The sequence below is a fragment of the Neodiprion virginianus genome, chromosome 1 (assembly GCF_021901495.1).
Source record: "Neodiprion virginianus isolate iyNeoVirg1 chromosome 1, iyNeoVirg1.1, whole genome shotgun sequence".
NCBI classification, from domain to species: domain Eukaryota; kingdom Metazoa; phylum Arthropoda; class Insecta; order Hymenoptera; family Diprionidae; genus Neodiprion; species Neodiprion virginianus.
This window is the reverse complement of record NC_060877.1, coordinates 10,310,261-10,333,963: the sequence shown is the minus strand read 5'-3', so window position 1 is coordinate 10,333,963 and position 23,703 is coordinate 10,310,261. Positions and strand designations below refer to the sequence as shown.

General features: G+C 36.2%; 2 protein-coding genes and 1 non-coding gene across 6 annotated transcripts in view; all 3 read left to right on the top strand.

Moving 5' to 3' along the window:
• LOC124310082 (mannosyl-oligosaccharide alpha-1,2-mannosidase IA) overlaps positions 1-8,154 on the top strand; it is a 274,724-nt gene extending 266,570 nt beyond the window's left edge. For all 4 annotated transcript variants that reach the window (XM_046773665.1, XM_046773667.1, XM_046773668.1 and 1 more), the window contains 4 exons: positions 3,445-3,669; positions 3,764-3,969; positions 4,078-4,272; positions 4,422-8,154. In XM_046773665.1, the coding sequence (XP_046629621.1) occupies positions 3,445-3,669; positions 3,764-3,969; positions 4,078-4,272; positions 4,422-4,544 (749 nt within the window). In that variant the 3' untranslated portion in view covers positions 4,545-8,154. The remainder of the gene's footprint in view (positions 1-3,444; positions 3,670-3,763; positions 3,970-4,077; positions 4,273-4,421) is intronic.
• A 3,357-nt stretch (positions 8,155-11,511) lies between these two features.
• LOC124302104 (xaa-Pro aminopeptidase 1-like) overlaps positions 11,512-23,703 on the top strand; it is a 42,034-nt gene continuing 29,842 nt past the window's right edge. Inside the window, exon 1 of the mRNA XM_046758091.1 lies at positions 11,512-12,152. Coding sequence (XP_046614047.1) covers positions 12,113-12,152 — 40 coding nt within the window. The 5' untranslated portion in view covers positions 11,512-12,112. The remainder of the gene's footprint in view (positions 12,153-23,703) is intronic.
• Positions 22,432-22,504, top strand: Trnaa-agc (transfer RNA alanine (anticodon AGC)). The gene has a single exon. It is a non-coding gene; the product is annotated as a tRNA-Ala (tRNA).

The window sequence follows — 23,703 nt, the reverse complement described above, 5'->3', positions numbered from 1 at the left end:
GCTCCTATAAATATACCTCTTTATTACTGTAATTTCATTTAATAAATCTTTCCGGCTTCTCGGTAAATAGATTTTTAATCCGTCGTACCGAGGAAACTAAATCCATCTGCTCGGAGTATTCGTTACATTGTTTAAAAGTGTTCGAGAATCGCTCCGCGGATGAGTTTCCTGCCCATGAAATCGGGGCGAAATGTCTACCGCGGTATAAAAAATAAATAAAAAGGTGTATATCGCCCAGAACACGAAATTCCATCGCTTTGCCGAATATAACAAGGCGAAAGTACAAGGACGTAACAAGTATCGCGTTATGTGTAATTTGGCAGAGATTTGCATCACGGGGTTTTTCGATACCAAAAAAAAACCAGGCGGACGGTTATCGAGTGATTAATTCGAGTGGATGAAGTCGTTATTCGGTTGAATAATGGTTCGGATTTTTTACGAATGATGAATCAAAGTTCACATATTGGTATATGCCAGTATAATTGAACATATTTCGATGTATTTATAAATTTCCCTTTGTTATGGTTTATACTGTAAGATTTTAGTACGTTATGTGTCGTTGTACGTAATAACGGTTTGAATATTATTGGAATTGCAAGAAAATGCGGTACAATTGAAAGATCGTGTCGAAACGCAGGGTTTGAATGTGGAGACTCGACCTTGTTTGTTGGATTATAATACTTGACGAATAAAGTGAAACGACTGGGAAACGCGTGTAAAGTCCCTCGATGTGGGATCGGATGAGCGAAGACATTTTGAGGCTTTGGATGCTAAACATCGGAAAAGCGGGGCATCCGGTCCCTGACAGGCATCGACCTCTGACCGGGGGTGAGTTTCAATTCTGAACCGCGGAGTTTGTCAATTCCTGAACTAGGCATTGAGGCAATTCCTCCCTAACTTTTGTATAATGTAACATTGTCGGGGTGGTGAAAAAGTGACGGAGTTGCCCGATCCACCTTTATACGTCTCGAAGGAAAGGCGCGAGGGTTGACAAAAGGATGCGAGGAAAATTTAGCCTCGAGGAGCCTTGGGGAGCAGCTGGTGATCGTGATAAATGATCGCAACGACAATAAGACGTTATTTAATACACAGTTACATCCATATTCCACGTTCCTATTGTCAGATAAGTCCTTATCGTACATTTGACTTCGCAGCTGTGTCGCACAGACACGTACGCGACAATCGTACCATTTACTTCCGCAGATGTAGATATACTCTAAAATAAATTCAACGACAAAGTTGAAGCATGAAAGTTCGTGCAATTTCTAAACAATGTTCAAGAAGTTGGCTTTTTACAATTTGATGGTTGATTTGTTTAAGGGTGCGCAGTGAGGATTTATCCTAAACAAGCATCGTTAAAGTAACGTGACTAATTTCATCCTCGCGAAGTATTCGAAATGGCAATTACAAAGGAAGAATAACATCATTCACCGGTTGGCTGAAAAATATAAATTACACGTTACAGCATCGGTTGCAACAGTATTTTTTTTTTCCATAGACCAGTGAATGATAGGAACATTTTTGCTCAAACGTAGATTTTAATTTCTGAACTTCATATTAGTCTAAAAGAATAATAAGTGCAGATTTTCCCGCGTAAATGTACACAATAATTATATTGATAAATTCATGGATTATAAATTGAAATTTAAAACTACGGTATAATATTGAAATGTAAATTTATAAGAAACAAAGAAGTGAACAGATTGCTTGAACGATAACAATGATATTGGAGAAAATGAAATTCGATACGAGACGTAAGGAAAAATCATTCAATTACTCAATTAGGTGTTTATTAGCTTGTCTGATGGCTGAAAAAATATAAAGGTGAATAAATCTGTGGCGATGACGGTTTTTACGTCATAAAAATTAACTGCAAGCGTTAAACGCTTGTCGTTTTACAAAGTATCGAGTTAAATTATAGAGTACACCGTTCCTCTCGTGCAGCAGCGTATTTTCGACCAAGCCGAACGCCAAGATCATCGCCGAGGGTATAAGAACCCGAAAGCTTCGACACGTATTAAGCCAGCTCGTACATTTTTACGTTATTTTGATAGCTGAATAAATTAGCAATAACAATTTACTATAATAACGTCGTTATTTATCGTTCCGCAAGGCTGGTAGCTGTTTCACAAATGTTACCCGCAGGTAACCGTCCAGTGTTATGCAAACACAGGTGTTATTATTGCTCCTAATCGGGTTGTGCGTTTCAAACGTGTCGATTTATCCCGAGGATGATTTACGTAACAGCGAACTAGGTATATTTCAAAATAACAAATGTACGAAAAACTGTGTTCTTGGACATTTTATTTTATTCATTGTCGAAAAGTTTCTCGCTTTACCCACGAAACCGACGTATTGCTGGTATCATATTTTACGAAGAACACGAAACTTGGCAAGAACGGTTTTGAAAATATATCAGATTACACGAAGATTTTCTCGGAAACTTAAAACATGGCCAAAAATTTGTAAAATTAATAATAAATTCTCCAGTGACACGAAGGAACATTTTTGATATTTGTTGAAGGTTCTCGGTAGGTTGAATTTTTTTGAAAATCTCATGTGGAATTATTGGTATCCAGGTACCAGGAGTAATTATCATTAATACATTATTTTTCATATTTTTAATTTCAGTGGAACAAACAGAATACAATTTACCAAATTTTTTTGAAATAACATTTTTTTCTTCTTTTTTTTTATGGATTTGTAAAATTTTTCAGATTGACTTTTAATAAACGAGTTTATATATCAAACAAATTAAGTTATTCCACTTCATCCCGGGTTTGCGTACTTCGCATTTTTTATTCGAAATTATTCTTTGATTTTCGGCTGATACATATTCAAAGACACTTGATTTTCATACTTTCAATCTTATTTCTACTACAAAGCCAATTAAGCTTACGATTTCTCTGGGATGTCACTTGACGCTTTGGTTTGAATTAAAATTACCTCATGTAAAAACATGTAAATACTTATATTAAGAAAAAATAATTGACACATAAAATATCGATAAGAACACAGACAGAATGGAAACAAATCCTCTTGAAAACGTAACTCGGTTTAACTGTATGTAAGTTTAGACATGGGTTAAATATATTTTCAACTCAATTTACTTTATATATACTCTGCTTTAAAAATTTGTTGAATAACAATTGTTCTCATTTTTAATATTTATTGATTCAACTTATTTTTATCGCACTCTCATTCCCTGTGAGAAATCATTACATGAGTACATTGCAAAGTTTTACAATTGTAAGGGTGTTAAAATTAGACATCTGAATCAGACCGTAGTTTCGTCTATCGAAAAAAGTTTCTTCTAATGAAAAAAACTATTCTTCTTCACCCTTGACAGTTGTTGTGAATAATATTAGTCCTAGTTGTATCTCTTAAACAGTTGCTAATTCTCTAAAATAGTTATTCACTAAATCCTATCCTCTCATCTTACAGATCACATGTCCCTCGGTGGTCTGGGCGACAGCTTCTACGAGTATCTTCTGAAGGCGTGGATCCAATCGGGCAAAGAGGACACTGAAGCCAGAGAGATGTGGGATGACGCGGTAGCTGCTCTCCTCAATCACATGATAATCAGATCCCCAGGTGGACTTTTGTACGCTTCGGATTTGAAGTACGATCGTCTGGAACACAAAATGGGCCACTTGGCCTGCTTCGCAGGTAATAATTACAAGGAGCTTAATATAGTTACTTACAACGTACGTCTCATCCAATGATAATACTCGATTACCAATTGCCGTGTCTGTTGTGACAGGTGGGATGTTTGCAATGGGTGCCAAGAGCCTGGAGAACGAGATATCGGATCACCACATGGAAGTTGCTGCTGGTCTGACCAACACCTGCCACGAGTCTTATGACCGTACGGCAACAAAGCTTGGACCTGAAGCTTTCCACTTTATTGAAAACAACGAAGCCAAGAGCTTGAAGAATGGAGAAAAATACTACATCCTTCGACCAGAGGTTCGCTCTCCGCGTCTGATTCGCCTAAAATTTTATAATTATTTTCTATTCTGTAGAGGATTCACACGACTTGATCATGTTTTTGATTTCCTACTCTTCCCTTTGTAGACTTTTGAGTCGTACTTCATCATGTGGCGGCTAACAAAGGATCCAAAATACAGAGAATGGGGATGGGAAGCCGTTCAAGCTTTGGAGAAACACTGCCGAGTCGACGGAGGGTTCACCGGATTGACCAATGTCTACCTCTTAGACACACCCAAGGATGACGTTCAGCAAAGTTACTTATTTGCCGAAACTCTCAAGGTAGTTTTTGCTCTCTTAGTCACGTGTCTTGGAAAATTTCCTGTAACTTATCAGATACAAACGTTCATTGATTCGAGACTCTCTCGTTAAAGTGCAATATTATTTGATCGATGTCTTTGTAATAAAAATTCTCTCATTCTCTTTTACAGTATCTTTACTTGTTGTTCAGCGACGACGATCTCATCAGCTTAGACGAGTGGGTGTTCAACTCGGAAGCGCACTTTATTCCGATTAGAGGCAACCCGTTGTACCGACCGGCGAATGCCGTATAATTAGCCTAATTCTTGCTGGACTCGTTCAACGAATGATGATTCCCGTTTCATGGACTGGCGAAGACGGATTAAATCAACCGTGAAAGTTGATGGTGGATGCAGAAAGAAGGAAACGAGATGAAATTAATTGTTATTAACAATCTCATTGGGATATTAGAGATCGAATTGAAACAAACTCTTGCTGGCAGTCGCAAGACGCACTCTGAATAAGGTACAGCACAGCAGCGATACTTGCAGTCTCAAAAAATCCTGACTGTATATGACAGCGTATCCATGATTAAAGTAATTCAACGCGATATACCAGCTAATGATAATTATTTAAGTTTAAAAATCTTTGTACATATACCTACCTAAACAATGTGAGAGTTAGTGCTTATATGTCCGTCAGTTACATACATAGATAGATTTGAATAACAAGTAAAACTAAACGAATAATAATATTAATATCGTAAACGATAATTATGTTGTTTGGTGATAAGATATTCAGTGTTTGTTTTTTTTTTTTTTTTTTATTATTTCGGTATTCATCCTCTAGAAGTTATAGAGAGATCTACGTTTAAATCGGCAATTTGGTAATCGTTTTGTAAATTTAATACAAAAATATTAAACCAAAAGACGTATAGTAGCTGATGATAATACCTATAATATATATGTATATATATATAGACGAATATGTGTGAGTGGTGTAATAATCAAAGGATGCAGGAGAATTTTGACTTACGTATATGTAGAAACTAAGGCTAATCTCCCATTGCAGCGAGGGGGGGAATCCATGTAAAAAGAGAGACATGTGCTTGGAGAAGAAATTTTACTCTTATTTATTACTGAATTTAAAAGTCAAGTTGACTATGAATGCTGAATCGTAGGGAAAGTTGTTCGTATATCAATTATTTAAAATAGTACGATTGTTTATTCAAATTTGAAAAGTGATCGGAAAAAGATATTGTGGTAATGTAATTTGAAGTAATTGCTAATTCATTTTTTTTTTTTTTCTTCAATTTTAAGGCCATGGAACCTGTCGACAAATATGAAAATACGATCAATTATCAGATCGAATTGTCGCTACTTGTTTAAAGGCGATGCGATAATTGAGATCATGATGTATTCTTGTTACCAGACGACAATATATCGAAATATATTTGCACGAATTGAAAAATTTGTCGACTAGTTAGGGCCCAGAACTGATTCGTGAGATTTGTTTCAATCGAATTTAGCCTAACAATACAAGAAGCAATCACCCCGTATTTACCGATTTTAATAATGTGCGTTTTGCAAATTAGTGAGGTTTAAAGAAATGTAACTGATTCAATTGCGGTAATTGACCTGTCGCAAATGTGTAATGTAATAAACTAGCGAATCAAGTGTGTGCATGAGGTGCGGCGGAATCTGAACTACGGTATAAAATTGGAGAGAATAAATAAATGAATAAATAAGTATAAGTCCGTTCGCGTAAGGTGTTACGTAGTCACTGACGCATAGTGAAAATTATACGAATAGACTTGTATATAAAATATTTGAAGAAAGTCATATTCTATTAAAGCGAAAGATAAATAAATAAATAAATGAAAATAAAAGGACGTAGTTGTAGTTCAGTGGTAGAGCAGCGTGTTCGTTTAGCGCTTGAAACATTAGATAAAATAACATCTTGCTCGGCAATGCATACGTGAAATCGATCAGTGTACTTATGAACTGCGATGAAACGAAAATAAAAGTTGAGGAAGAGATCGGTACGTTTATCCGTATGAAGATTGGATTCACCGTAGCGTTATAAGGCTGTATCGGTGTTTTCGTTCTAACGATAAATAAATTTTCATGTAGCGCCTTTACATTTAAAATTTCAAACAAAGAACAATCAATACACATCGTATTGCCAGTCTACGGCGCACAAGATACTCAATATATTGACATCCTGTTAATTTTGCGCTTTTCAATCTACGTTTGTGAATTTTAGCAAGTATAAGAAAATACACATTCACTGGGGTTTCAATTATTTTGTGCGAAACGTGGTTTATTAAACCAGCAAAAACTCGATCATATTAACTACGATGAAGACATTTTGAAACACGTTTTGTTTTCTTCAGTGACAGTAATTGTTGAGGATCAAGCAAGAATGAAAAAATCATAAATTTGATGTAAAATAAACCTGGTTCAAACAAAAATCCAATATCATTGCTTCGATCGTACATCCGACTTCAGTAATTTGGGTTGGATTTAAGTATTTGAGAAATAACTATGTGTCAGACGCGTTGAGAACATTTTTATAACCGTTTGGCAAAAATGTTTCAGTTTCGTTAGTGCAACTTTCAAATAACAGCTAGAAAGCTCAGTCTTATCTGAACATCTCTATCAACAAAGAAAATGATACATAAACCCTTTGTACACATTTGTGCGATGACGTTTTCTTCTCTGAAGAGTTAAAATTGAAGTCAGACGATCGACTTAGAGTTTGTAATGACCAGGAAATGCTACACCAAAAGTTTATCGGTTTTTCATTTTTATGTGATCATCGTTTATTACCGGATCTGCATAAATGAAAATGTGTTTCTCAATTTTTTCAGTTTCGTTGCGCAGTACAAGACATAATATTTCAACATTCGCTAAAATTCTTACCTACACAACACAATCATCTACGGCAATACGCACTCAATCGAGACATTATACTTTTATATCATGGATACAAATACGTTTCGTATACATATATATACACATACATCTTACTATACTAAGATTGTATTCTGTATGTAATGTGTACAGTGTACGTATATAGTAAGCGTATGTTATACATCAATAAGTTGTATGATTTTGACACAAATCCATGTCTTCTATCTTCTTTTAATTTTTTTTATCGAAACACTTGTTTCAGTTTTTGATATTAATTGTTTGATACTCGTAATATATTTTTTTGCGTCGAAACTTCACCTATTCAATTCTCAACATTGATCGAACGTATTTTACGAAATTTTTTTCTTAACGAGGCATGGATTCTCTAGCGAAAATCATTTGCTGACCAGATTACTTCGGTTTATTTTTATTTTTTTCTTTTCTTTTTTTATTATACAATGAATACCTACATAAACAACTGTCGGTTGACAATAGTATGCATATATGAAATAATGTACGGTAAACCCTTATACACAACCACGTATATTATTATAATAATATAATAATCTATACATACAATTGTGAATAGATATTTAATAATTTATTGTTAATCAAAGTGTTGACGTATTTTATTTTGACGGTATAACCATAAATATTTGGGAGCTTGGGTACTGTAGTAATGAATAACCGAAATTCATACTCATCGGATAATAATATGCGTTTGTTAAATAAATTATAATAAGTTTGACAACTCATACCATCAATAGGATACCTATAATCTACGATTTCGTAATATGTGTACCAGAAGTTTAGCCACTCAAAGTAACGACAAACAAGAGAAAACACATTTTTTCCACCAAAATCACAATATTGTAAATATACAGTATGCTGTAGTGATAATCACTAATAATAACAGTAATATTATTAATATAAAATAACGGGGTTTACTTTTAACAATTTTATGTGATTCTTATTTTATTATAGTTAAATAAATATTGATACTATACAATTTTGCACAATGACAGCTCTCGTGACGCATTTCCATTGAAAACTGGCAAACTTACCACGTTTTCAATGTTTTTTTTCTTCTTCACATTTCTATTTGTTAATCTTTTGAATCGGAAAAACTTGTCAGTTTTTTGAAAAATAACCGAGTTGACAATTTATTCGTTTCCCGGTGATACGTATCGATATTTATCTGTGAGTTAAAATAATATTCCTAGTCACAATATCGGATCCAACACGATACGAAACGCATTGAATTTTAATGCGATTGTATAATTTTTTTTATAGGTCCTATCTGACTTGACTGTATCAGCGGATACAAGATTCATCGTATTTTATCATATTCTATAATATTTCTCATCTTATTATGAAAGTGTTGATACGAACTCTATCTTTTCCCATGATGTTTTATCTGTATAAAAAATCCGATGAATTCTTATCCTAAAATGACCATAAAAAATTCATGCTCTCCCTTGCTAACTAAAATCCCATCGAATTACGTATGTACGGTTATCACGAAAAAAATTTATATGAACTTGTGACCTTCGCACAGTAGAAACTTAATGTTATCTCGTCGTAAGTTCGGCGTAAAAAACATCAATCGGATCATCTATGAAACAGTATCCTTTCAGATTGTATAGGAAAATCACAATGGCGCACTTGTATGCGTTAATGCGGATTTTAGCTGTGAAAAAAAAAGAATTCTCTCAAGTTCAAGCTAATATTAGAGGGTAGTTTTAAAACTGAACTAAATATCGATGAGACAGTTATTCTAAAATAAGTAGGTGACGTTTTGCAGATCGTGACGTAGCTGGTATTCGTGTGAAAACCGCAGATTCATAATTCGGAAATAAACTAATAATACGAGACCACTTTACAGTGACGTAAAACTGAACCACGTATAATAATAGATCGGGGAAAAAATAGTAAGAGGAAAAAAATCGAGCCAATACTGAACTTATTATACACATATACAAGTGCGTACATCGCAGGATATTTCACAACTTTTACAAGTATATTTTTGCGCTGTTCGTCTTTTAGATCGCTAGTTAACTTGGAAACTTATGCCTTCCGTTATGTCAGGGAAAATTGTTTTGTGAACGTTTGAGTATGTACGACGTAATTTTTTCCAAAAATAAAATTCATTCTAGCGAAAACTTTGCTGTGAAGATTTAAAAAATTCGAGTTCAAATGACTTTATCGAGGAAACATAATTTCTATAAATTTCTAACCGTGAAACCCCGTCAACGCCGTAACTGTGGCTATTTCCACGTGTAATGTAATTTTAGACAGTTTTGACCTCTTGTTTCTGAAAATTATTCCATTTCGTCAGAGTCGACTTGTCTCTACCTCCCTGAAAAAATCGTTGTGCCAATTCGTCTAACACTTTGCGCAGTTCTTTGTCCGAATGGAAGACTTGTACGAAATTTTCTTGAATCACTTTTAACTTTTTTTTGTTTGCGGCAATTTTATTTATCTCAATTCTCGTGCGAACCTTCAATGTATAAATAATATACAAGTATATTCTTTATCCAGATAATATCCGAAACAAGTAGTTTAATTTGAACCTAATCTCGTAATTAACCGCTGTAAAAAAAAACAAGAATCATGTTCTGCAAATAATTTGATTCGATCATCGCAACCTTAACTGGTTGAAATAAGATTCGGTAAAACTAGTAAAGGCTATTCTGTATTATAATGGATCACTTTCCTAATCACAAAGAGGTAAAAAAAAATCTCGAAACGAATGTTCAAAAATCATACTAAGAGAAACGCGGAATGTTGTTCGAAAAATCGCAGAGTTTCCATCGATAAACGTTAATAAAAATTCAAGGAAAACGTTCAGACACGGTGGAGAAATTTCGCCAGTTCCAGATGGTGAATAATACCGAAAGACTGTCACCGCAAAACGAACGATACGGCGAATTGAAGCTCTGTGAGATTCCGGATCACCGTAACGAATGCCTTGATTCTTTTTATTCTCCCTTCCAGAAGCCGGAAACAAGCGCGTTAAATCATTCCCAATAAAATCGTCATCGGTATAAAACCGCGTCCAAGATCGTTGACTCGTTTTTCAACTATCACCTTCGAATTCAAACCGTGAGTAATTAATTGCTGTCGCCAGAGGGAAAGCTCATCGTCAGCTTCGTTTCAAATCGTAGTAAATTGATTTGGGAAGATTGTATTGAACACCTGTAGGTGTGTGAAATAAACAATATTCGGGTGAAAAATAAGCTCAGATCGTACGTTACGTGTAAAACGTGAAGTTGCAGTTCTTCTTGATCTTCATCATTATTGTTTTCAATTTCAATAATTTTACTAATAAAAAAAAACGTGAAGTTGCAGTTCTTCTTGATCTTCATCATTATCTTTTTCAATTTCAATAATTTTACCTATAAAAAAACGTGAAGTTGCAGTTCATCTTGATCTTCATCATTCTCTTTTTCAATTTCAATAATTTTAACTTCAACGATGTATTCACTTAATTGTACGTAGAAAAACAAGTTAATCCGATAACCTCGATAAGTCATGAATTTAGGTAATAGATTCCATTACGTGTTGATCGAACCATACGAATTATTGATCGAATGCAAATCATCTTGTTAATTACTTTTCATCACCTTTGATGATGTAAGAAAAGTGTCGGCTTGGGTCGAAAATCAAATTTTCTATTCGAACGAATCTTTACATTTTCGAACCTCTATAACTTGAGAAACAGGTACTTAGATAAATGTCAGTTTGTCAGTCTTTCCGACAAACTCCCGCGATGATCTCGGGAACGGCTCGATGAAAAAATCTAAAACTCACAGGATTTTACAATCGAATAATGGGCATGAAAAATTGCCATGTCTTGTTTATTTGAACTTTCAATGTTTTATCAAACATGTACTTTTCCCTTCTCATTACATTGTCTAAACAAACAATCATGTATTTCCTAGTTGGTATATTTATTTTTAAACAAATTTACAAATTTTTTTCTTTCTTTCCAAAACATTTTCATTCGTCTGCCAAATCCTATCAGCATCAAATGTCGAAAAAAAGTCTTTCCCCGGCATATTTTTCTCTCCGTCAAATAGAGTGAAAAGTTCATCGAATCGATTAGTCAGTTGATTGTATTTTCAACGAACCTAAATCGTCGAAACACCGCGACGCGTCCCTTCCTTTCACGATCTCTGATATATTTCGAGTTCGCATATCCGACGTAACGTTTGACTCGAGGGTCAGGTATTCAAACACCGATCCGAGTATCCATAAACACCGGCGTGTTCACAAGTTCTAAGTAAACAGAGTCGAGGTGTAAATACTGAAGCCTGTAACGTGTGAGCCTAGAGAACGAGGGAGTCCCCAGTTAAATCCTTGGCCTCGCCGCGTTAAGATCTCCGAGAAAGATACGAAAATACCTCCTCCGAATCTTCTCCGTGATCCCCTCGAGCTTTCGTCCCCGATCCGGAGTGACGAACTCCGAGCGGTGGAGATGATCGCTTAGGTAGGCCGAAGCATCGGCTGCCAGATATGTCTGGCCTCTCGTCGCGTTCGCGTCTCGTTATCGTCTCGATGCCGATGTCGATGTCGAGGGCACCCTTGACTCCGTTGACGCGGTGAACCTCGGCGAACCTGGACGCCAAGAATTCTGCTGCACGGTGTCGAGTGGTGCGCTAAAAATACGATACGAAACACCCCCGTATCTCCGTCGAGTGTACGCGGTGTTAAAGTGGTAAAAATAAGCCGAAACCCGAGTTTAAATACCCGGCTGTGTGTGTTTTTTTATTTTTTATTTCACTATATATTTATTTATTTTTATTTTCTTTTTTTTCTGTAAAATCTATCCGCGTATCATTCTTCTTATATTACAAGCGATCGGAGAGACTGCTTGCTTGCTCGGGTTTTTAACTCGATTGTTCGTTATTCGAAAATTAGTGAAATAGAATTGGAGATAAGAAATAGAAGAGAGAAAAAAGAAAATGAACGAACTTTACGTCTTGGGGATCATCTGTATGTTGGGTGAGTTTTGTTCTTCAGCTTTTTATGATCAACTTTATTCAATCCGGCTTCGCTCGCACGTTTTGAAAAGCGATTATGGATCCTGATCGACAGTAATGTCTTTCGGTTGCGTCATTTCGATTTGTTATAATATGGATAGATGGTGAAACTGATGTAGGGATCCGAATCGTTCACCTCTTGTTTAGGGGACCGATGCGAAGCTTGACTTTGATTGATAAAATGAGAAATGACATATTTCAGCAATGTGAAATTCATTTTACTTTAATAATTATCGACAATTTATAATGGTTGTATATGAAAAATGAAAGTATAACGTTTTCTTTCGCATTTTTCTCATGATGGAATTTGCATCACAGACTGATTGATTGATAGAAATGTTTGAGTTTCAATTGATGAATACTTCGAAGAAAAATTCAAGTTTTTTTAAGAATAGTTTGCTCGAATCGTAAGGGCACAGTTTAATCGTAATTAACTGACTGAATTGTCATTCAATCATTGTACAATTGAAGTGTAATTCTACTCTGATAAAACCACACACACGGTGTCTCAGCGAAAAATCATTGCAACGTAAATAAATTTGTATTTTTTTTACTTTTTCAATCTTGTATACGAATTTTTATATCACGACGTTGGGGTCGAAAAAATTTGTTACTCGATCATTTTCTTCTTGGGATAAATTGAATGTGGAATAAAACGGTGGAATTCTGATCACTCTAAAATGTACAGACGGGTGTTGAAATTTAAAAATCACCATGAAGTTAGTTGAGCGTGAAAATCACTAAATGAATCCCATTTTACAGTAACCAAAATTTGATGGAATTTTACCATCTTGCCTTAAGATAATATTTATTCAATGCGCAGAGTTTAAATTACCGAGCAATCATTCTGGCTTGAATTTCTCGTTACGATTTCGCAAGCAAATATTTTCGTTTTCCCCACGTGTTCTCAAAATTTCCTCAAGTATAAATTTATGCCACTGAAAATGCTTGCCAAGTCTATCGAACGAATCCGATATCAGTCTCGTTCTTACCTGCTTTCTATGAATAATTTTAAGATGCGTGACAGTGCGAAAAATCTGTGGTGAAAATTGTTCATAAATCTGGAAAGAGCGTTAAAAATATAATTGAGTATCTTCGCGTAATTCGGTTTTTAAACGATTGAAGAAGCGTAATAAATTGCACAATAACTCTCGCTTTCCGAAGGGAAACGCGATCGGTTATGAAGCGTTTCCAATCTGCACAACTAAAAATCCGTAAAAGTTGGTAATTTGCCTACTCGACAAGTGTCAGTGAGAACACGTGTTTTCAGCCTCAAAGAATGACACGGTAAAAATATAATGCGGACGAAACGCGGCTGCCGATTATAAGCGTGGATAAGAGAATGTAATGAATTTCATTTTTTCAAATCACTATAGAAAGCGTGGAAATGTTTTTTCAGCATATCCGAAGATGAGAACACACAAATCGTAGATTTATACTTTGATTCAACTATGATTTTTCTTTGAGTTCTATATTAATTCGACACTTATCGGTCCCGAGATTATAAATGCGGAACTAAAACACGACGAAAGGTGATCGATTTTGCGTTTGTTTTTTCGGCGAAAAAAATTCACCAACTCGCGTCTTGACAACTTGAGAGTCTTTTTGTCCGTATTTGAATACGAATAGTAATGATGACGAAATAAGGTGTGTTTGAGTTTAAAGTGACAGAATATTTTTAAATAAAATTTAAACTCCGGTTTCAACCGGTATTACTTAAATATTGTAAAATATTTCGAAAGCGTGAAAAACATCCGCGGATGCCGACTGGAAATGAGTTTGAACCGCTTTTGTACGTCAATTTTCACGGTATTTCTTCATTTTCAAAATAATTAAATATACAACGGTTTTTTACGTACAGCTAGAAATGTCTTGCAGACTCCAATTTCATTTCCATATATTCCCGAAAAAATTTCCGACGACTGAATTCAAGGTGTTTGAAATTGATGTCTTAAAAATCAACTGACTCTAAAACAGGTTCAACTTTTTCAGTACGTAGTGACATATCGCATTTTTTCATTTCATTATTTCGTACATGCACAAGTGACTGTTTGTAGACCTTGACATAAATATGCAGCCTGTACAGTTCGGATAAAATATTGCCAAAATTGCTAAAATTGAATAACGTAATCGATTTTATGCCCGAGTTGAATTGAATAATAATTACCCAGAAAATAATTTACTTCTTTTTGAGTGAAACTTCATTAGCGGGGATAACTACGGAATGTTGTTATACAAAAAAACTTATTTAATATTTCAAATAAAAACTGGAAATTGCAAATTTTCCCTCTCTCTCTCTCTTTCTCATTCTGCCTTGGAGTATTTAAAGTCACGATAAATCACGCATAAATTTCAGAAGTTTCACTTTTGTCGCAGGTGACTGCCACACACGTGTTTTTATTTTTTATTTATTGTTTCTTTTAATCAATCTTACCAATGTTTTTTTAGAAATCGTTACATTCAAAACTAAACTACGAGCTTAAAAGTAAATCGTACAAGAAATCTAGCTGATGACAATTTGTCGTAGATCTTTTGTTTCGTCAATTTTTGAATATCATTACAATATTTCAACCCAGTTTCGTGATTTCTTATAATCTCTCTGCATCGCCTCAAGGCGATATTTCTTTTCGTAAAAATAAATTTCATCAAGACCGCATCTTTTGAGATCACGGTAATGATATTTTACAAGAGTAAAAAAAAAAAAAAAAAAATTAACACACACGTATATAAAACAGGTTTTTGTCCAGACTGTACAGTCTTAGCGTCCTGAAAGTTTTTCTTATTCGCAACCTCGGAAGTGACCGGTAATACAATCATGTAACATTTGAATAAAAAGAATGACGAGCAGAATCACAGCTTTTAACAACACATAATGACGATGATGTAAGGTCAAATAAATTGTGATCCGTACGTCGGTGCGAGTAAACGCGTAACGTGGACCCTCGAAATATGCTATGCAACAATTTAATCGGCGCTGATTTAAAAATAAACTAACTTATAATGCATCTTTAAATTCAAGGCAAACCCGAGGACACTTTGGGCTCGATTAAAAAAAAAAAAAAAAAGAAACAATCCTCACTCTTATCTTCATATTTATTGTCTACTCGACGTTGACGTATGTATCGTGAAAAACACTCTGATACATTTTCATTTCGCACAGAAGTAAAGAAATGAAAATGCTTCGGAGTGTTTTTGTTAAGAATCGCGTACAGAATCCCACTTTTAAGCTTTTTTCACGTTTGCGATACGTGGATTTAAATATTTTGGGACTTATACGTCAAGGTCAAAATCGACCCGTGCACCCCGTTAATGGACTCTCGGCTGATTTAATTTCGCATCGGCTGTAAATGATTGTACTGATTAATCCTCCGAACCGTTTATTTGTACCGATCGCAGTTTGAATAAAAATCGAGAAATTGAACGCGCTGATTATCGTCGGCTTCATAAGTTCAATGTCATACTTCCTCTTCGACCGTGAAGCGAGGGGGTCTATTTGCTAGTTATGTGGTCGCCGGTCAATTGCTCGGCTGATTGTGAGAGCTGCAGGTTGTGGTGTCAAATTTATCATTGTTAAACCCACTGAATTGACGCCCCGCAACGGCACCTCGCATCCAGCCTTTTTCAGGATGGAAATCATACAATAAGTACAGGATATGTTTCTCTCGCCCGAAGCGATAAGGGGACTACAGTGCCACTTAAGTTTCAATGGTGGAAGAAACGTCGGCTCGGTTACTTTCTGAAACTCGTATCGATTTTTTCATTCACAAACCGAAAGACTTTCAGACACCCCGATGTTTGTATACTTGCGAAAAAAAAAAAAAAATAAAAATTTAAACAATATCGATGCAAATTAACCGCGCGAACGTGACTAAACGTCAGTTTTCTCAATTAGTGAAAGTTCGGTCATACTTGAGAACTTGGTGGTGGACATTTAATCACTGCAGTTACGTGACACATCCGTCATTTACATCTCACATAATACGGAGATAAAAATAAGTGTATTTACTTGTCGGTGCCTTTTTTTATTCAAAATCAACCTCATTCGAGTTCTCACAACACACGATGTGTTAAACGTAAGACTGAAGAAATCCATAGCGGGTGACAGTGCGGATATACCATGTGTCATGTTATAAATATACACAGACAGAGTTCATTTTGTGGTATTTTTAATCGATAAGACAAGGAAAATGTTACAGCGCAGAACAGGAACTCCGGCAAATGCTTTTGTAACCAACACGGATGCGGGTATTACGAAACAGTCTTGAACGATTATCAACAGACATTTACCCAGAAAGTACATTCTAGTTACGATTACTAATTCCATTCTGTGTTACTTGGTAGGGTTGCTGATTAATTCCACGGCAAACGAATATCTTAAAATTCCTACTCGGAGTAAAAACCATTGCTCAACTTGTTACGGTGTAAAATTGCTGAAACATCGTGAGTACAACGTATATCATGATCGTTTACAGTAGCAGTTCCTGAGCTCGATGGTTACGGATAGTGAAAATTTTGTGAACGATTCCGACACCTTTTTCTTTACGAATAGATTGGAAACCGTTTCCAATCAATAAATAGCTCGAGGCTGGGACAAAATCTCGAACAATTGCATGCTTTTGAAAATCGTCAAGTATCACTAACTTGACATAGTTGGATGAACTGTAAATTTTCGGTATTTAATTAGTACCTGTGTTTTCTTTTCCCCTTCTACATACGGAAATAAATATCTGATTTACCTACAACTTCAGCGTCGTCGGTTTCGGTTTATTTAAACAAATGTATCATAGCTCAGAATCTTATAATGAGATGAAGATTAAATTGAGTATTCTTTGAGTCCTTAGTCATCGCAATAATGAATGGACACGAATCCTTGGAATTATGTTGCATTTTATGATAAAACAATCCGCGGTGAATGAGTGATTGTTAGTGAAGCATTCGTCGTTCTTTTAACTATCATCACAACAATCGTGTGCGATACTTGTATAGTTGTGAGTAATTATACTCCGTGCGAACAAATTATATCCACATCCATCCGAAGAGTAAATTAGTTAAATGATTTCCTGGAAAAGGAGCGTTTGATCTAGCACGATGATATTATATCGACGAATGACGGAACTCTGAAAGGTTCGAATAACGCGTTGTAATTACTTTGCTTCATGCGCGTTTATATCCAACTCGAATCAGTTCTTTCACTAATCAAGGTCTAGCCGATTGAGTCGAGAGAACAATATTGTTTTTTAGTGTCAAGTTAAGGCTGCCGTACTAAATTAGTATCGATTCAACTGAGCGTACCGTATAAATGTAATTGTTAATTGCAAATTATGATACGTGTTGAACACGGAAATTTGATACAGCTTTTAAAGAAAAATAACTTTACTGCCTCCAGTTTGAACACAGTTTTTACTATTGTTTAAATAAAATGGAATCTTTTTTACACATTCATTTCTTTAGTATATATAAGGTATTAGAATCCCACATTTGTAAACTGCATACTGAATTAACACGTACGAGAAAATTATTTGGACAATCATTAGCGTCGAATTATACGTGAAAGGGAAATCTTTTTTCTGACAAGATTATTCGAGCCTCCGATTATGCTGAGTTAAAAAGAGCGAAAAATTCGAACTAGATAACATCTAAAAATGGCTGAGTCGGTAGCGTTTGAAGATTTGGATGCTTCTAGGGCCCGCTGCATGGGTGGTGTATATCACTCCTGTCAAATTGGCGATTCGAACCACGGATAAATATTTACGAGTATTACGTAACAAGAACTTCCGTCGGGAGCCGCCAATATTGTTGGAAAAAAAAGTATGGTTATACACAAAACTGAGTAAAGCTCATGGTTTCATGGGTGGGAATTTCTTGAACGCATCATACATGCACTGAGAAAAATTACATTTGTTATAGTAACTAGAAAAATTCAGTAAAACAGGTATCGTTAAAAGAACTGTTTGAATATTGTTGGAATTGCGAAAAACGAGGATCCTTTTTTGGCAATTGCAACGCAAAATCAGTTTGTTCGGTTTACTGTACTTTTTTAGTTAAACAAGGCTTTAACATCAATTTATTTTTGCACAAGCATTAAATTTTCGTAACAGTTACAAGAAAATATAGTAACAGTGATCGTAGTGAGAAAGAATAGTAACGGATACTAAAGTTTCCGGTAACGGCTAGAAAATTAATTTTCATTTTGTACCTAGAACTATATTTTTCGGTTGTGGTAAAAAATGAAAATAGTCAAGGACTGAGCGGTAACCGGAACTAAAAATTTCTCTCGGTGTAGCTGATCATCTAACTTCAAATAAATCATTGAACAACAAAAAAATTCACTGACTATTGCTTAAGGATTACGGTACAGAATATGAAATGCAAATATTTGTGAAAATAAGTGGAAAATAAAGGGAGTATTAGAAGATAGTCAGAAAATGAATGGGCACGTGTAACGTCGTCAGATTAGAAAATAACTTGCTAGAGAAAGAATTATGATACTTCCACCTGTCCGGTAAAAATTGTTATTTCTATTGAAAAAACTGAAAATTCATAAATATCGTCTCAACACCGTCCAACATCTAATCTCTTATGTACGTACGTGTTACCAACGTATAGAATTTACGTGAGGAAAATTTATCGAAACACCGACGAGCACGTGTTACGCAACGTTTCGAACGATTTGAAACGTACGCCTTCGGACAACGATTGAACATCTTATGATAGGCTAGAAATTTATTACAGTATTAACCGCAGTATAGAGGGAGATGGAAAAAGATTCATGCTGTTCACACTCGTCGAATCATGACCGTTTTACAGAGTGTTGGGTTATGAATAGCGGCACTGTTCGATAATTTTTCGCCACTTGACCCCTCGGAGTGATCTGAGTGGTTGAAATTAGTGCTTATGACACTCGGTAACACGTAGATTTATGTTCCGCGGAGTTTGTATATCTCTCGAAATTGTAAACCAACGTTCGTGCGATACTTCAATGATTTTTGGAACCCGCGGTATTAACGCAACGACAGGCTCGGTTTAGCGATGATATTTTAGTCGCTGCCAAGTGCCACATTGAAACAAATTCCAAAGCCTAATTATGGATTTCAAACCTAGGCACTCACGTTTAGGAGCATTTGACCAGCCAATCTTACAGATTGTAACACTTGAGCTCGTAAAAGCTCTTCGTTATTATTACCGCTGTTGCGAGATAAGTCGTAGTCGAGGCATTTTTATACGCTTATCGTCTACTGTAATGTGAAGATGAAAAGGGAGCAAAAGTCACACCAGTATACCAGTATAAGGAACTACGGACTTCAGGGTGGTCCGTTTGAATTTTTAATTTACCGATATGCGGGGATGGGCGTCTGTAACAAAGAGAAGCGTATTATATAACTGCGTGTGTATTTATTTTATATCCTGATCTTCAGGCAAAGTTCAACCATGCTTGCAGAACGAAAGATCGAAATTTGACGACAACCAAGCCATTGTAATAATTAAAAAACTCTGATCATTTGTTCATTTCTGTGTCCACGTTAATCCATTTCTCATTATCAATAAACTGAAATCTTACGTTTCAAAAAGTCCGAACCCTCATTAATACTGGTTAAGTTGAAATTACGAGAATTACGATTGTACGATATCATGATAGTATTTGAAATTGAACGTTTCCTTTCGATCAAAGTTAACTAAAACTGCAGATGTTTCCTTGACAAGGAATTTAAACGCTTTCCCAAATAGAGCGGACCAGTTTAGATTCTACCGATTTCTCGAAATCGAAAAACTTTCAGGTAAAATTCGCCACCGTGGTATCAGAGTTGAAGGCAAGTCTGGACGGTGCATGGATTTGTTATTCTAACCGCATAACGTTCGGACACACATACCGCGGTCTACTACTTATAGCCGCATGCCGGGAATATCTTAGAAGGCGTCTAGTGCGTGGGAAGCAATGACAAACAGCCAACGTTGAGAATGGTTGTTGATCTAATTCATTCGTGCAGTGAGAAAATGTGGAAGCTTCCGAGTCGTGCATCCGCAACAGCGGCGCCTGACCGCCGTGACGCTTAATTATAAATTTACCGACGAAACAAAATATCGCACGGTGATAAATAAACATTCTCAGACACCCGTATATCGGTCCTGGAATGAATCACCCAAGATTTTTGCTCGTCTAGCCCGCATTCGCACCTTTTAAACTTTTTCATGCGCTCAGTCGGTTTTCACCATAGAGATAATAACAGATAGATTCTGCAAGATGCAGGGGTTAGCATAATTAGTCGAAAGGTATTGCGGATAGAAAGAGAGATAGAGAGAAAAAATCGAGATGCTCCATCCAGGGTGGGGGTAAGAAATCAGAAAAACCGGATATCAGAATTGCCAGAATTCCGAATTTAATAAACTCGAATAACAAATATGAGAGAACAGATACTATCAGGAATTTTAACTCCCGAATGGTGCCCAATAAAAAGCTGCAGCTTACCTGAAATGTATTTAGTAGACGGCTCTGTTATCCGAACCCACTTACTTCGGAAAACGTTAATTCCAGAATTCAGATATGCAGAATTTAATAATGTATAGAGTCAATATTCGGGAGAATGAATTTGTAGAGAGTTTCATATTCTCAAATGTCGAAATATTATAAAGATGAAGTTAGAACTTCGTTGTCTAGAAACGGCGGAAAACAGATGTCTCCAGAATGTGGAAGGGTCATTGTTCAGAATCGTACAATTCAGAAAGATGAGTATTCCGAAAGCAACCGTATAGATGGCTTACCACCAGAATTTCACATTCCGAGTCTATCCAGCTAATCTATTTTGACTTGTAAAATGTTTTATATACGGAATCAAACAAATTCTGCAATATTTTTATCTCATTAAAAGATTGAATACGACTTTTGGTATCATGAATTTGTATTTCTTGGCTTCTAATATGATATGAGTTACTGACTCTTCCGATGTATTGGAATTCTTCATTCTGACGATTTTGATATACCGCAATTCTATATTCCGAGCCTTCTATGAGATTACTACTCGGAGTTCTAACCATTCCGTTTCTTGATCCTTCGCATTTATGAATTCGAATAGATGAAAATTCTACTTTACGATCCATCCGAAGGTTATTTATTTGCGTTTGCGAGCAATCTCATTTGCCTCATTCCGCTAACGGTCTTTCGGAATTTTCACCAGTTGTGCATTTCAAATTCTACAACTTCAAATTTCGATACTTTTACATTCTATTTCCATTATTTCTGGCTTAACGAAGATTCACCACTTTGTTCTTTCGCGATTATGAGTTTTCGATATATTTATGTTCGGAATTCTGACCATTCTGATCTTTGGTTTTCTCATTCCTTTTTACGCACGTTAAGCATACTAAAAGTAATCATAGTTGGGGATGGTTCGATCTTCTCTCTCTCTCTTTTTATCAGCAAACCGGTTGTACGATTCACATGCCCTCTCGATCTTTTATCATCTCCATGGATCTTACCGACGGCCAGTCACTCCCAGGTGAAACGAATCGAAGCGATCGTCGTTCGGTTTCGCGCGGTGCGCGCTACGCTTCGATATTGGAAAATATGAACGCAAAATGAACAAGATAACACGAGGAAGAGGAGGCGGTATTGTCGGGGCCGAAGCGGCCGGCTGCCAAATGGTGGAAGCATACGTACCAACAACACGCATCGAGCGTACGTGATGTTATGTTAACGAGTACTAAATTATCGGAAAAGAGAACACCCTGCGGATCAGGATTTCATATCGCCGCGGAGCTTTAGACTCGCCCGATTTATTCCAATGACTAGAGTCAGCGTCAATTTATGTACGACACACGTATATAGTCTGACGGAACCGCGCTCTAATCGCGATATTATCATTGATAAGAAACTTTCAATCATTGTTACGGTAATACGCTAATCCTCGGCGTTTTCATGATAAAAAAAAAAAAATTGCAAGTAAAATTATCTACATGTAATTTGCAAAAAAAAAATAAAACAAAATTCGAAAATAACAAATCATTCGGGTTTGGTAGCGCTTTCTGTCTGCACATTATGAAATCCTGTATTGGAAAGGTTGCGACCCCAGCTGCATGTCTCGAAAGGCTCTCGCGGCATTGGATTGCGGTGCGGAAAGTTTAACGTTCTTCACATTTTCTGCGATCCTGGCAGCGTTTTGCCGCCATATGATCATCTGAAATACCGAATTAAAGAAGAAAATGTAAACTGCGTCAGTGTTATTTCTTTCTCTATGAACTCTAGGACAGGGGGCGTAGCTCAGATGGTAGAGCGCTCGCTTAGCATGCGAGAGGTACCGGGATCGATACCCGGCGCCTCCAAATTTTAGTTTTTTATCAGTCATTTCTTTTAATCGTTATCTAGGAGTTTCGAGATGTTGGAAGTTAGGATTAATTAATTCTGAATCTAATTACAAAGCATCGGTTGTTAAAAGAAACCGGCGTCTACCTTACATCAGCGGAATTCAATTCGAGATAAACAATATATAAGTAATACAGATAAAGAAATATAGATAATGGTAATTTTGTACAAATAACAGCGCGTCGGAATTCAATTTTCTCATTATTTGATTGACCAAGAAATGCGTATCGTGCTTTCGATTTCAATGTAGGTGTACCTCAATTTGCTTGTTGGTCCATTTTCCATAATTTTCATGTGAGTTTAATTTTTTACTACCTTTACAAATTCAAAACGGAGTACACGCCTGGATATTTTTAATTCTGAAGTCATTCACACACCTATAATAATGATATTTTTAACAGCAGCAGTATCGAACGCCGAATCTGCAATCGGAAGTTCAGAAGAAACAATCCGATTTGCGAATAAAATCAGCTAAAGAAATTATTACAAGTTACCAATCATGCGACTACACGGTGTGATGTTTCGGTAATATAAAAATCTCTGAAAACATATCGTTGTTCCATAAAATCATGGTTTCCCATAATTAAAAAATTGATTGAACCGCACGATAAACGATACGTGAATTAAATGTTTTTTTCTAGCAATCAACTATACAACTCATTTACATACCGAAAACCGTTAAATTTAAAAAATTATTTCGATGCGTTCGATATTCCGTACGTTTCCAATCCATGTACGAGAGGAATAAAACTTTGCCGCACGTGAAAGTTGGGAAAAACTTTACTACGTGATTATAAGGCGTTTAGATCATTCTCCCGTGCGAATACTTGCACGTCTGTATCCGGCGACTTGAAGACGATGGCGAAGTAGAAAACGGGCGGAGTTGCGCGTGTGTAAAGGAGAAGAGGGCACGTAGGTGTCGAGACTCGTGAGCGGGCAGCTAGAAGTGTGTTTAGAGCAGGTTTTCTCCCGGCAATCCTAAGCGAGCTTAGCTCAGCCGCAGCATGACGGCCACCTCTCGACGGTCTCTGTTACCCGAGTAAATCTAAACCGTGGTTTACCAACAACCGTCCGATATCTGGTTCTATTTGCCGTTCCCTTACACTCTCTAATCCGCTTCCTAATCCTCGCTAGTTCCGGGCTCGGCTCGCTGCCTTCG